Source organism: Mycteria americana, chromosome 20 (genome assembly GCF_035582795.1).
Source record: "Mycteria americana isolate JAX WOST 10 ecotype Jacksonville Zoo and Gardens chromosome 20, USCA_MyAme_1.0, whole genome shotgun sequence".
Classification (NCBI taxonomy): Eukaryota; Metazoa; Chordata; class Aves; order Ciconiiformes; family Ciconiidae; genus Mycteria; species Mycteria americana.
In genome coordinates, this window is record NC_134384.1 from 3,160,686 (window position 1) to 3,173,590 (window position 12,905).

Sequence of the window (12,905 nt, forward strand, 5' to 3'; positions counted from 1 at the left end):
TTTGGCAGAGCGCAGGGCTCCTGCAGGCACCCACCGCCCTGTGCAGAGCTCCTGCACTGAGCCCCAGCTGCTGGGACGCACTGGGAGCTCTGCCAGGGTGAGAGGCGATGCTGAAGTGCCAAGGTGATGTGGGGAGCCCGATGTGGGGCCACAGGCGGGCTTGACTTGGCCCTGGGAGCACGGAGGAGGTGGGAGAGGACACGCACCTTCCCCTCCACGCGCTGGAACTGCCTCTGCCCCTCCTGTGGGACCCCCGGACCCTCCCGAGCACCCCGTGCCCTGCACCAGCCCTGCCCATCGGGCTGGCAAGTGCCACAGAAAATGTTAAGGGCCAAATTCTCAGCTGAGGCAAACTGGTTCAGGGCCTCCAAAGTTGGTGGAGTGGCACCCATTTGCACCAGAGGAGGATCTGACTGTGTATATACTTTTATATATATTTATATATATATATATGTGTGTGTGTGTATAGATATATTACATAAATATATATGTATGAAATAATTTAAGAAACATCCGAGACAGCATGCTGTGCTCTTGTGTAGGGCTGGGAAGGCAGCTGCTTGCCTCCACCCGCTCTACCAGCTTTGATTCACAAATGGAAACAGAGTCTTGAATTAAATTAAAAACCGCACACACACGCACACACACACGACACGGTGCAGAGGCTGTAAAACTCAGAGGCGTGATGCTGGAAAGTCCAGGGGTCCCTGAAGAGATCGGATCAACTAAAGCCAAAGGAGGGGGAAATAAATAAATGAAGGGAAACCAGCGGAGGGGATCTCGCTTGTGCTGGTGCCGTCTCCGGCATCGGGTCCCCTGTGTCTGCCCAGGCCCCCGTGGGGACACAGGGACAACACCACAGCCCCGCTCTGTCCTGGCCAGGCTGTGGTGGGGTTGGGAGAGGCTGGTGGGATGCTTGTGTCCTGCTGCATTTGCCTTGGACCCGCTTTCTCCTTCGCCACGTGCTTTGCTTTCGCTCCATCCCGGGACTAAGCTTTTTGCCATCTTGGTCTTCAAGGATGAAAGGGAAAACCCAGCCCCAACTAACCCCTCTCCTTCTCTCTGCAGAAAGTTCTCCTGGAGCTGGGTTTGGTCCAGCTCAATCCTTCCCACCGACAGAAGAGCTCTGCAGAAGACCTCCTTCCCACGGACTTTCAGAACAGAACGACATTTAAAAAACAACCCCAAAACCCTAGAAAAACCCAGTGCCCCATGAATTGCCAGTTTCTTCCAAAAACTCCTCCTTGTTCCCATCCCGCCCTCCGCAAACATCCCAGAGGACTGACGGATGCCGGCTCCGACACACCACACTCCGAGCAATCGCTGCCGGCTGCAGCGAGGATGGAGGACCGGGAAAGTAACTGAACCAAGCGTGTGAAGAAACAACCTGAAGGCTTTGGACCACCGTCCCCCCGGCCCTCTCCTCTGTGGGAAATGCAAAGCCCCCGGGGCCGCAGCAGCCGAGCTGCGGATCAGCTGGGGAGCAGGACGTGCTCCAGAAAGTAGGTGATGGAGTCCCAGTGCTTCCAGAGGAAGAAGAGAAAGAGGACGATCAGGGCGGTGCTGAGGATGCGCATGCGGGTCTTCATGAGTGGGGTGATGAAGTTGGCGATGGTGGAGACGAAGACGAGCAGCACAGCCATCAGGGCCAGGATGACGTTGATGAACTTGCCCAGCAGCGCCCGGGCGTTGGCGTTCTCCACCCCTTCCAGCTGCACCACTTGCTGCTGCTGCTGCTGCAGCTCCAGCTTGGTCACCCGCGTCAGGCAGGACTCCACCGCCTCCTGCGAGGGACAGCACGTCAGGGCCGGCCAGCAGCTCCAGGGATGCCCCACGAGGGCTTTCAGTACTTGCCCCATGCTCTGAGACCTCGCTGCTGGAAAGTTTTGCTTGCACAGCTCCAACGGGTGCACGACCTTGTGACAGTGACCACCCCAGCTGGAAAGGGGTTTCCCTCTGCAAACCCTTGGCCCACGCAACGTGCAATGCATGCCCGTCCCGCTCTGCCTGTGCCGGGGAAGGTCTTGGTGCTCGGAGTACCTGCTGCAGCAGGGGAGATGACCCAAACTGGGACAGCGGGGACTACGTGTCGGCCCACATGCGGCTCGTAACAGCCCAGCACTGCAGCCATCCATCTGGAGCCTTGCCCTGCCTTGAGCACCCGGGGACTTCAGCACAGCGGGGACTCGCTGGGGCACAGACAGGGATTTTGGGGACGTGGCTTAGTTACCTGCTTCTTGCTGGGACAACATCACAGTGAGGACCTCATCTGGAGGGTGCTAGAAAAAGGGATCCCCCTTGCCTACCCTCTTTCCCAGCCCAGGGTCCCTCCCTCACCCCGTGGATGGAGGGTGCAGTGGGGAGCTGAGCCCTCACACTCCCCTACCTGGATGTCCCGTGCCCTCTCGTAGGACTGGTAGGCCACCTTCTCCTCCATGCTGGCCAGCTCCTGCTTCAGGTTGGTCATTTCATTCTGGTGCAGCTCAGTGAGGTCGTTCAGCTGCTCCTCCAGGCGCTCGTACCTGCGCACGGGGGATGGAGGGGTGCTGGGGAGGGCAGGACCCCCCGGGGACCCCCCTGCCCTCCTTCCCCTGACACTGGGGAAACCGCCCAGCCCCTCCGACCCACCCCGCTCCTGGCTGTAGCTGGTTATGGCTGCCGAAGGGAAAGCATTGCATGATCCTCCACGGGAGCGGTGCTGCCGGCGGGTCTGGCAGCAAGGAGGGCAGCAGGGACTGCAGCTCCCCATGTCCCTGGCATGCAGGGCTTAGCTGGACGAGCGCAGGATGGTGGCCTCGTGGTCCCCAAAGAGCCGCCCTGGGTGACACGTGCTGTCACCCCAGCACCCACCCATCCCTACCTGTACCGCTCCTCTTGCAAGCACTGTGTCATGTAGGTGTAATCCCGCTGCAGCTGGGCCTTGAGGTCCTCCATGGAGTCCTCCAGGTGTGACTGGCTGTCCTTGATCTCCCGGAGCTCCTCCAAGATGGTGTCGAAGTTATTGTGGTGGCTGTCCAGCGTGTTGGACTTGGGGCTCCCCAAGCCGCCGGGTCCTGCCCCTGAGTTGCTGCCACCAGCCGAGCCGGAGGTGGCACTGGAGCACTCGTCATCGCTGCCGTACTTGGGGCTGGAGACCAGGGTGGCACTGCCGCTGAGAGCCCGCGAAGCCTCCTCCGGGTGCCCGTCGTCCAGCGTGTCCTTCAGGTGGGCGATGTTGTCTGCGCTGCCGAACTTGTTCCGGATGAGACTGGCGAACTCCCGGGGCTTGGAGACCACGGCGGTGTGGGTGGCCTGGGACAGACCCGAGAGCCCTCCCTTGACACCCTCCACCACGCCGCCGCCGAAGCCGCTGATGCTGGAGCGAACGTTGGCGCCCACATCCTTGAGACCCTGGTGCATGTCCCGGAAGACATCCTTGGGCTGCCGGGAAGGGCCGTTCTGCTCGATCTCCTTCAGCTTCTTGTGGTAGTGCTCCAGCTTCTTGTGCAGCTGCGCGATGGTCTGCGCCGACTTCTGGTTCTTCTTCTCGAAAACCTGCTTGATGCGGGAGGCTTGCTGCTTGTCCGCGTTGTTGGCCAGCTTCAAGTACTCGGCCACGTTGTCATCCCGAGCCTCCTGCTCGATCTTGATCTGCTCGGTGATCTTGAGGATCTTCTGGTGCAGGTGCTCGATGGCGGCTTTTGTCCTGTGAGGGTCAGGGGTGCCATCGGGGACATCGAGGCAGACGGTGCCGTCGGCATCGCCGTGCCCAGCGGTGGAGGGCAGGCTGAGGGCGGTCACGTCCCCCTTGTCCAGCTGTGAGCAAAGAGAGAGGAGGGTGATGCTTAATGGAGGGAGCGAACGCCCAGGCAGCCCCCGGGGAGGGGCAGGAGAGGAACGGGGTGGGGGGGCTGAGGAGGGAGAGGGAGGCAAATGCTGGGCAGGAGAACAGTTAACCAAAGCAATAGCGGGAAGTTGGTTTTTTTCCAGCTGGTTAAGCGTTTTCCAGCCATACCACTACTGCTGGCATCCCAGGAATAAGCCAGTTGGAGGGCGCAGCAACAAAATAATTAGGGTTTTGGGGCTGGTTTTGGCCAATTGCTTTCGGCAGGGAGCATCCGCCGCCGGGAGGTCCACTCTTGACTTTCCACCCTCGCTCTGCTCTGGGCTGCTGGGCACCCAGCACCAGCCAGGGAAAAAGGAGCGAGGAGCTAAAACTGGACCCCATCATCAAATCTCCCACCAAACCAGCAGTGAGAGCAGGGATTGAGCAACCCGGAGGTATTTTAGTCTCGTTTTCAGACTTTGGCTTTTAGCCTAATGCACCCAGGAGTTTTTCAGCTGAAGAGCAGCTCTGCCATAACCCCAGTTTGCAGGTTCCTCAGGAGCAGCTGGCTGCAGGTGCAGGGACTCCTTTGCTTTCTTTTCCAAGGTTTCTCACCTGGCAATGCCAGACCCCTCTGCAAACACAAGCTGCCACCTAGAAAGTTTGGACACGTGCTGATTTCCATTTTACAGATGGAAAAATTGGAGCATGGGGAGAGGAAATCACTTGCCTGAGGCCACGCTTAAAATCACTGGCAGAGCCTGGACTGCAACCCAGGGTCCTGCCTCGCGGTCTCCAACCCAGGCACGCTGCTTTGCCACTTGAAAAAGAAATCACTAAACCTTTCCAGTTGCTGGGTTTTATATGCAGATTCTTATGCAAATATCAGTGGTTGTATAAATGGCTCCTGGCTTCTAATTAAGAGCTGCTTGAAAGTTAAATACTGTTGGCAGACCTGAATAATTTCTAATTTCCATCACACTTTCCCCGAATGACCCTTTAATAGGGATAATGCTGCGAGATCATTACTTAGGAGTGTGTTATCACCAGGAAATGCCTTGCGCGGGAGGGAGGAATGTTCTCAAGATGCTGCTTATAAACACTCCCGTCAGCAGCAGGTCCCGCAGGGGGCTTGGAAAAGCAGGGGCAAACGCTGCCCTCCTGTTATTTACGTGCATCTCCTCTTTCCCCGGCGCTGCTGTCCTGCCGGGAGCCCGGGGGTGTTGGTGCTTCATGCGGGGGTCTCCTTGCAGGGGTCTCAGCCTCCTTGGGAGGCAAAAGTAGACAAGCGCAAGCTCGGCGGGAGCATCCCCCAGCCCCCTCCCCACGGTTTGCTTTCTCTCTCCATTGCAGCAGCACTACTGTAATATGGGGCAGGGGCTGGAGGAGGACAGCAAAGGGAAAACCCACCAGCCCCCAGCCCCCAGGTGGACACAGGGCAGAGCTGGGAGCTGCAGCAGCACTTTCTTTTTATTTTTTTTTTTTTTTTAAATAATGCCCAACAAACCTGCGGAGTTTTCAGACCCCGCTGCCAGGCTATTCTTAGCTGCTCGGCCAGGCTGAGCCCTCCAGCTGCCCTGCAAAGGGTTTCGCTTCGGTTTCTTATCGAGGGGCAGAAATTAGCAGCAGCAGGAAACAGACTTTTCACCCCGATGCCCGATTCTCTGTACAGTAAGGGACAAACTGGCCGCGGAAAAGGAAAAGGCAGCTCCGGAGATGCCGAAATGGGAAACCCCAGCTGGGCCAGTGAAGGGGAGAAGTTGCTCAAACTTTGTTTCCAAACAGGGAAAAGTTTGGCAATCACCCAAACCTTTGCCCCTGCAAAGCCAGTCTTTTGGATTTATTTGTGGGAGTATATTTGGGAGCGCGGGGGGACAGGAGGGCAGGATGGGTGGTGAACGGCATGGATCCGATGCTGCCTGTCCGTGCTGACATAGCTGGGGTAAAATCCTTTCCCCAAGCACCGCTGAAAGCTCTGCTCTCTCTCAGGGCTCATCATATGAGAGCCACCTCAGGTTATTGCTTTGAAAACAACCACCAAAAAAAAAGACAATACCGATCTCCGCAGTATTAACAGACAGTGCCTGCTAAATCCCAGCAAGCCTAAATGACTGTGCAGTGGATTTAACCAGGGGATTAGTAAAAGCCACACTTTCCCTACATGCAGAAAACCTTCTGGTAGGCACATCAAAATGAAAGTGCTGTTTTCCAGCACTTGTTTTCCAGGCGGGCTCGGAGTGGAGAGCAGGGGCTGATGTGGGATGCGGGAGGAATGCAGGACGCAGGAACAAAAATTATTCTTATCAACAGAGTTCAACCCAGGAGAGCTGAGATATGCAAAAGGCTCAAGCTAATAAGCTGAGCAAACAGTACTTAGAGGGCCACGGCCGGGCACAATTATGCAATGCTGGTTTATTTGCTGCTGCAGGTTTGATGGAAGAAAGCCCAGGTGGCAGGTGAGGAGCTCGGGGCCCAGCAGCTCGCTCGTGGCTGTGCCCCCAGCGCAGGGCTGCGGGTCTCCCGACACACCCACGACTGGCAGGGATTTAAACCCACCCTTAAGAAATTGCACAATTATTGCAAAGTTCAGAACAAAACTCTCAAGACACTCGCTCATGCCCTGAACTACTCTGTTTTCCATACCCTATAGCCTACTGGGAAGCGCAGCGGATGAGCTGACGCCGTGGCTCCTCCTGCCTTGACCCCGAGCGAGGACTTTCACTACAAAGGGTGACCGTGGTTCCCAGCTGAAATACAACCTGGGGACGGAACGACCGTGGGAAGGACCATACGCACCTTCAAGCACGGAAAAAATAAGTACCACCGAGCTGTCGAGGGATGCTGGCAGGCAGGGGCGGACCCGAGGAGCTGCTGCACCGATCCCCGTGTCACCATGCCCCAGGCCCTTGGTGGCTGTGGAAAGCCACAGGGGAGAGGCCACGGCCGGCAGAGAAATGCAGGTGGGCAGCGGACATGGGGAGGTTGATTTTTGGGGCAGGCATTAAATGTGGGTGCTTGCACGGCCCCTCTTCCCCAGAGCACTTTATCAGGGTGATTCGGGACAGCATCTGTCCTGTGAGCTGATGACTGCAATTAGCCCAGCATTACAGGGGATGCGCTGGGTGTCCCCAGTCCCGTCCCCACGTGCGTTTGCAGCCCCGTGCCGCCCAGAGCGGAGCCGCTATTCCCACCAGACCGCGTTAACCACCCCAGGCATTGAAAATAGAAGCACGATCCCTGACTCACTCTTCCCACCTTCCTTTCAAGCCTGCAGCAGAGACTGAAGCAGGCAGCCCTGTTGTCCCCCTCCGTGCCCTGCCTGCCCTGCCTGCTGCCCGCTCCTGCACCATCCCTGGACGGACACATCGGGCCGGCAGCAGCTGCCTCCGCTAATTTACCAGCCTGAGAATAATTTTTCTTACATAATGTAGGGAGGCACGCTCAGGGTTTCAGCTCGCAGCGGAGCTTCCCACCCCGTCTTTGCTGCGCGGGCACGGATCATGACAGCGGGTTTCGTTCACCGAGCGCCAGAAACGGAGGTACCGAAAGCCCCTGTGGGTCTCTCTGCCCATCACCATCCTCCCTGCCATCTTATTCTAACCCCAACGGCTGCTGGGACCTACCTCCATCGCGGACAGGGCTCGGGTCCCCCAGGGCTAGTCGGCGTGGGCTGCTCGGCCACGTCCCTGCCACGGCACAGAGCCCGGCAGCGATGCGCGGGCAGTGCTGGCTGCCATGGCAGGGTGCCTGGCCGGGGGAAAGCGGCAGCTGACGGCAGCAAAGTTTCAGGGGAGCAGCAGGGAGGGAGGGAGGAGGAGAACCCTCCTGCAGACCCCCGTCAGGGCTGGTCCCGCGTCCCCGGGAGCTTCCCAAACGCGCAGGGACTGAGCCGATGGCTGCAGCGGGATTGCCGACTCAGGAAATCTGCTGGAGCTGTTTACAGCTCTCAGCGACTGGAGCTTTCAGGGCTGTAATGCAAACCCCCCCTCGTCCCTGTGGCGGGATATTCGCACGCCTCCAGCCCCACACACTGCCTGTGCCCTGACACAGGGGGTCGGGACGGGCTGTTGTCATCTGCTGTGTCACATATCAGGACGTAAAGCCCGGGAGAGGCAGGGTGAGGCACACATAAAGCAAAGCCCCGGGTGGGACTGACGCACGGGAAAAATACAGTCGCCAAGCAAGGAGCTGGGCAGCCCGAGGGAGCTAAAAGCCGGGAACCAGCCACTTGTGCCAGGACCAGGTGGTGTCTTCACCCATGCCATGTACTGGGATGGACCCGGATCCGGCCCACTCACGCCACGGAGAGCGATGGCGAAGGTTGCACCGACCCGATTCTGCCACGGGAGAATACACAATGCACAGAAAACACATCCAGCCGACTGACCAGATACAAGTGTTTGGGACTTCACGTGCAATTAAAAAGACATTAAATGGGATGTTTGAAAAGCAAGCAGGGACGACGGCAGGCTCTGGTTCTGCAGAAGCCAGTGGCAGCCTGCAGCCACCCCCCAAGCGCCGCATTTACGCCGGGGCCAGCGGAGCTGGTGAGGGGCCAAAGCGAAAGTCCTGGGTGAGAAAGGAGACCTGGAGCTTGTGCATTTGACTGAGCCCAAACCCATGGGGTTGCACAGAGCAGGGTTTATGTGGCCAGCACTGCAGGATAAGAGCGACTGAGGGAAGCAGAATTCAAGCCCACAGCCTTACACTGTGCCAGACCAAAGCCCTCAGCTGCTGATGCTGAAACCTCAAACCAACTGTGGCCGCAGACCAGAGCATCTGTGCAGCCGCAGACAAGGGGCTAAATGAGAAAGGTTCATTTGCAGCAACCTGGTTTAGTTATTTCTCAAAAAAGGCAACAAGACAACAACAGCTTAGGAAGTATTTTTGGCCGCACATTGAATTGTACAGGCCGGACCGATGAGCTGATCGTGACCTAGATGCATGTTTAATGGGGAAGACTGTGCTGCTCCCACAGCTGAGACAAGCCAAGCGATGCTCAGCCTCGCGCTTCCCATCGTCTCTCGGGCTGTCCCTACGTCCGTCCGTGCCCTGGAAGTGTAACCTGCCGTGTCGGAGAGGCTCTGGGTGCCATGGTGCACCTCTGAGCTACCCTGCAGCGCACAGCCAGCACAGCCCAGCCAGCACAGCCCAGCCAGCACTGCCCGCGCTGGAGCTGGCCCTGCCCGGGTTTAGCAGCTGGGGTGGGTAGCACAAAAATCAACCTGACCTGGCACGGATGGATTTGAAAGGTTTGGTTTGACAACGCCATAAAATCACCATCCCCAGGTCTCGGTCTCTCCGTATCCTGCCAACGTGAGCTCCCCTAACCCTCGCCACGGACACCGCCCTTGCAACAGCGGCGAAGCCTCCCTGCGGGAACGATTCCCTTCCAGGAGACATCGGCTCTGACAGGTCTGGGGCAGGGGCTGCCGCGGGCTGCCGGCGCTGCCGGGCCACGGGAACGCACGGCTGCAGATAAGCTGACCGGTGTGACAGGAGGAAATGGGCACAGAAGCAACAGCCTCCGCTTGGGCTGCTCTGAGCTGGGACTGTATTTCCTTGAATCACCCCATCCTTTAGCCCAGCACTGCCGGACCCTCCCGGACCAGTTCCGGTGCCGGTACCCACGCTTGCAGCTCTCCATGCACCGCTGGGTGCCGGGAGTGGGGAGGAGGCAGAGCCGGAGCGGCCCATCACGGACCAACCCATGATGCAAAGCTGCCAAAGCAGTTTGACACCAATAACTACAATCCTTGGCCCCCTCCAACCCAGGCTCCCACCGCTGCGGCGCAGGCACCGTGCCCGGCACCCTGCCCAGGGCATCCCCAGCCGTGCTGCCGCACCTGGCAGGTGTTTATACCAGACGCTGCTTGGGGGCAAGGGACAGGCTGGATCGACCACGCCACAGCCCAGCTCGCCAGTGCCGTCTTCCCAAACCGGTCTTGGCTGTTGGCCGCGCAGTGGGGAAGCAGCGCAGGAGGGACCCGGCTGGTCCCTGCACCCCAGCCTGGGGATGGCACAGCCCTGTGCTGACCTGAGCATCCCCGCGGCCCCCGTAAGCCCTACGGAAGCTGCTTCTACACACAGAGCTGTCAGCAGCTCCCGTGTTTCTCGGTCTGTCCTCTCGGGAGGACAGGATCTCGTAGGCAAAAGCCTCCCCTCCCCATCCGGCTGCAAGTTTGCATGAGCAACCTTTGTGCATGCCAGCGCTGAGCCCCTTCCCTGCACGCTCACCCGCTGTTTGCAGGCACTGGCAGCGGGCTGTGGTGCCATCCATACCAAAAGGCACAGAGAAGAGCAGATTCCCTGGTAAGTTAAACCCACCAGGAGCAGAAACCAGCTGTGCCTACCGTATGGTGCTCAGCCGTGCCGGGGAAGGGCGAGGAAGAAGCCGAGTTTCCTCCCGGTGCCGCACCGATGCTCCAGAGACGTGGGGTACGGCCAGACCCTGTGGGCAACGCCGCAACGCTGCCCACGGGGAGCGGTGCTGGCAGCACGCGCGGCTCCTTGCCGGCGTGGGTAGGAGCAGTGTGTCTCCCGCGAGCAGGCACCGCTCCTCGTCCATCCCTCCGATCCCGCCGAGCTGCCCCAGCGCGGGTGGATTTTGCAGGCTGGCCAAGCCCTGGGCTGTGGATGCCTCTGGGCATGACACAGGGCAGATGACCGAGGGACATTCATCTTTGGTTTAACATCTCTCGCAGCATCACTTCTCGTTTTAGCACGGGAGCCAGAGGTCACTTCCCATCACTCTTCCGTTGCCTCAGCAGGGCAGGAAAATCCCCAGCTGCACGTGGCCCTCTGGAAAACACCCTCCCTGCTCCCAGCTCTGCTTTCCATTTCCCTCGTTTAAAGCGCTGGGGCCAGCCCTGAAGCCCATCTGCTCCCCGCCGGCCGCTCGCAGCCGTGCCGCAGGCAGCGGAGGGAAGTGCTTTTCGGGGCTGCCAGGCACAGCCCCGCTTCTGCGCTGCGACTGGGTCCTCCCAGCCTGTGGTTAACTGTAATGGCCCCCCCGTGAGCCCCCCGCACCTCCTGCCAGCTCATAGCCCCCCGCAAACCCTGCCTGACCTGCCAGGCTGTCCCTGGCCTCGGGGAAGGACGGAGGAGCGCAGGTTTCCCCAGGGGAGGCTGAAGAAGCGAGGACTTCATAAACGCCAGGATGCTCAGGATGAGACTTTGCAGGCAGCCTGCTGCAACGAGAGCTGGAGAGCATTTTTTTATTTATTGGGGACCTCAGGCAGCTTGATTCATAGGAAACAACCTGTTCTCAGCTCCCCAGCGCAAGGGGAAGGTTAGCAAATAATTGCAGAAGCAAGAACATCGCCTATTAATGCCCCGGCAAAGCGAGGTGGAGCAGTGGTGCAGCATCTCCCCTCCCGAGCACACAGCCTCCCTTCCACATGATGCAAAAACCCCGCCAGCACGGGAAAAGCGGGGATTTTGCAAGGAAATTACCCGAGAGGTTGGTGGCGGACTCCCCTTCATCCTTAGCACCAGCTCTGCTTTAGATTTAGTCCGCTGCTTAGAAAGTGGCAGCTATGTTTTTCAGGCCTGCCTGTAAGAGGCAAATTTAAAAATAAATAAACCCCAGCTCCCGTGCAAAGAAAATCCCTGGATGGCCACAAAATCACAGCACATTCAGTGTGAGCTGGTGCCGAGCGGTGCAGAATCCAGCACTGACCGCCTACAATGTCCCGGTCCAAGCATCTCAACCAAGAGACAGGTCAACTAGCGATGCAAGACAAACACACGGCAAATTTTGGACTTGGGCTCTGCCTTTGCTGGCTGGCATGGGCGGCAGCTGGGGCTGGGCTTAGCAGGAACACACAGGGCCTGAGCTTAGCGTAGAGAAGCAAGTACTAAAAAAAGGAGGAAGACCAGCCGAGCTGCACTAGAGTGTCCTCAACCAGGCTGGGAAAGCTGCGTACGGATTATCGGGAGCTAGGGTGCTGATACAGGCGAAGATCTGCGAAGTCCACCGCTCCTTAACCTCACGTCCCCGAGTGCATTTGGTGTCCAAAGCAAGTGGCTTCTTGGCTAAGACCTCAACCCTTGCAAGCGGCAGCTGTACAGAGCCCAGCAGCAGCCTGACCTTCACCTGCAGGTCCCACCTTGCTCCTCACCCCTTATTCCCGGACATCCCAAGTCCTTGCCTTGCCGGTGCCTAGGAGCAGGAAGGAGAGCAGAAGGGGGTACTTACAAAGACACCCAGCAGAGAATTTAAGAGCAATATCCTTTTCCCGGGACAGGATTCGGGAGGATGCGGTTCCGGCATGAGGATGCCCTGCTCACTCCTGCAAAGCGCCGGGCCAGTGCTCCGCGAGGTGGCCGGATCCTCTCCCTCTGTCATGGCTGCGGTTAAGGAGTCGAAGGGGCAGAGGATCGTACGACGTGCATTTGCAGAGGAGGCACTACGAGGCTCTGAGGCAGCCAAGAACAAGCAGCACAGGCTGGCGGGCAGGGAGGGAGCCCGGGGGAGCGGGAACAGGCTGGGTGCTGCAGGGGCCAGTCCTGCTCCTCCAACTGCGCCGGGAGAACAAACAGCACCGCCGAGCGCTGCCTGGCTGGGCTGCCTTCCGAACGACGCAGAGAATAAACAAACGAGCTGCTGCAGTTCCCTGGTCCCCAGTTTGAGCTGGGATGATGCCACCATCCCACGGGGCGCTCAGTGGCAGCAGGCGGGGAGCGTGCTCCTGCACGGCACCCGGCGAAGAGCCCCACGTAGAAGGCGGTTTCATGGGTACGGATGGGCAGATCCCCAGGGTGGCAGGGATCCATCCCCGCTGCCTGCCCCAGGCTCGGGGAGTCCCTGTGCCTCTGTGCCCGTCCATACCATGCAGACCCCCCCGTTTCCTAATTTGACACCACATCCTCTGGGTTGGGGACTGTCCCTTGTGCCCTGGGCTTGCAGGTCACCGGGAGGGACACCTCTGCAGAGATGATTCAATGACCATCCCTCATGGGTGAAGCTATTCAGGGCCCTGCCTACGCTTGAAGAATCTTTGGAAAAATTCCCGCTGTTGTTTTCACGGGAAGGAGTAACCCCGGGAGCTCCAGCAAGGGTGCTGCTATTTCGCTTGCTGGGTGACACAGCATTGAA

The 12,905-nt window shown here is 58.8% G+C and overlaps 1 protein-coding gene across 2 annotated transcripts in view; it reads right to left on the reverse strand.

The window, feature by feature from the left end:
* Nucleotides 1–439: 439 nt before the first annotated feature.
* Nucleotides 440–12,905, reverse strand: part of TMCC2 (transmembrane and coiled-coil domain family 2) — a 30,356-nt gene continuing 17,890 nt past the window's right edge. The window contains exons 1-4 of one of the 2 annotated variants that reach the window (XM_075521737.1): nucleotides 11,261–11,346; nucleotides 2,861–3,795; nucleotides 2,387–2,522; nucleotides 440–1,784 (exon numbers count right to left, since the gene is read on the reverse strand). In XM_075521737.1, the coding sequence (XP_075377852.1) occupies nucleotides 1,473–1,784; nucleotides 2,387–2,522; nucleotides 2,861–3,795; nucleotides 11,261–11,290 (1,413 nt within the window). In that variant the 5' untranslated portion in view covers nucleotides 11,291–11,346 and the 3' untranslated portion in view covers nucleotides 440–1,472. Of the gene's footprint in view, nucleotides 1,785–2,386; nucleotides 2,523–2,860; nucleotides 3,796–11,260; nucleotides 11,347–12,905 lie in introns of those variants that run through there. The other variant, XM_075521736.1, reaches the window with a different exon arrangement.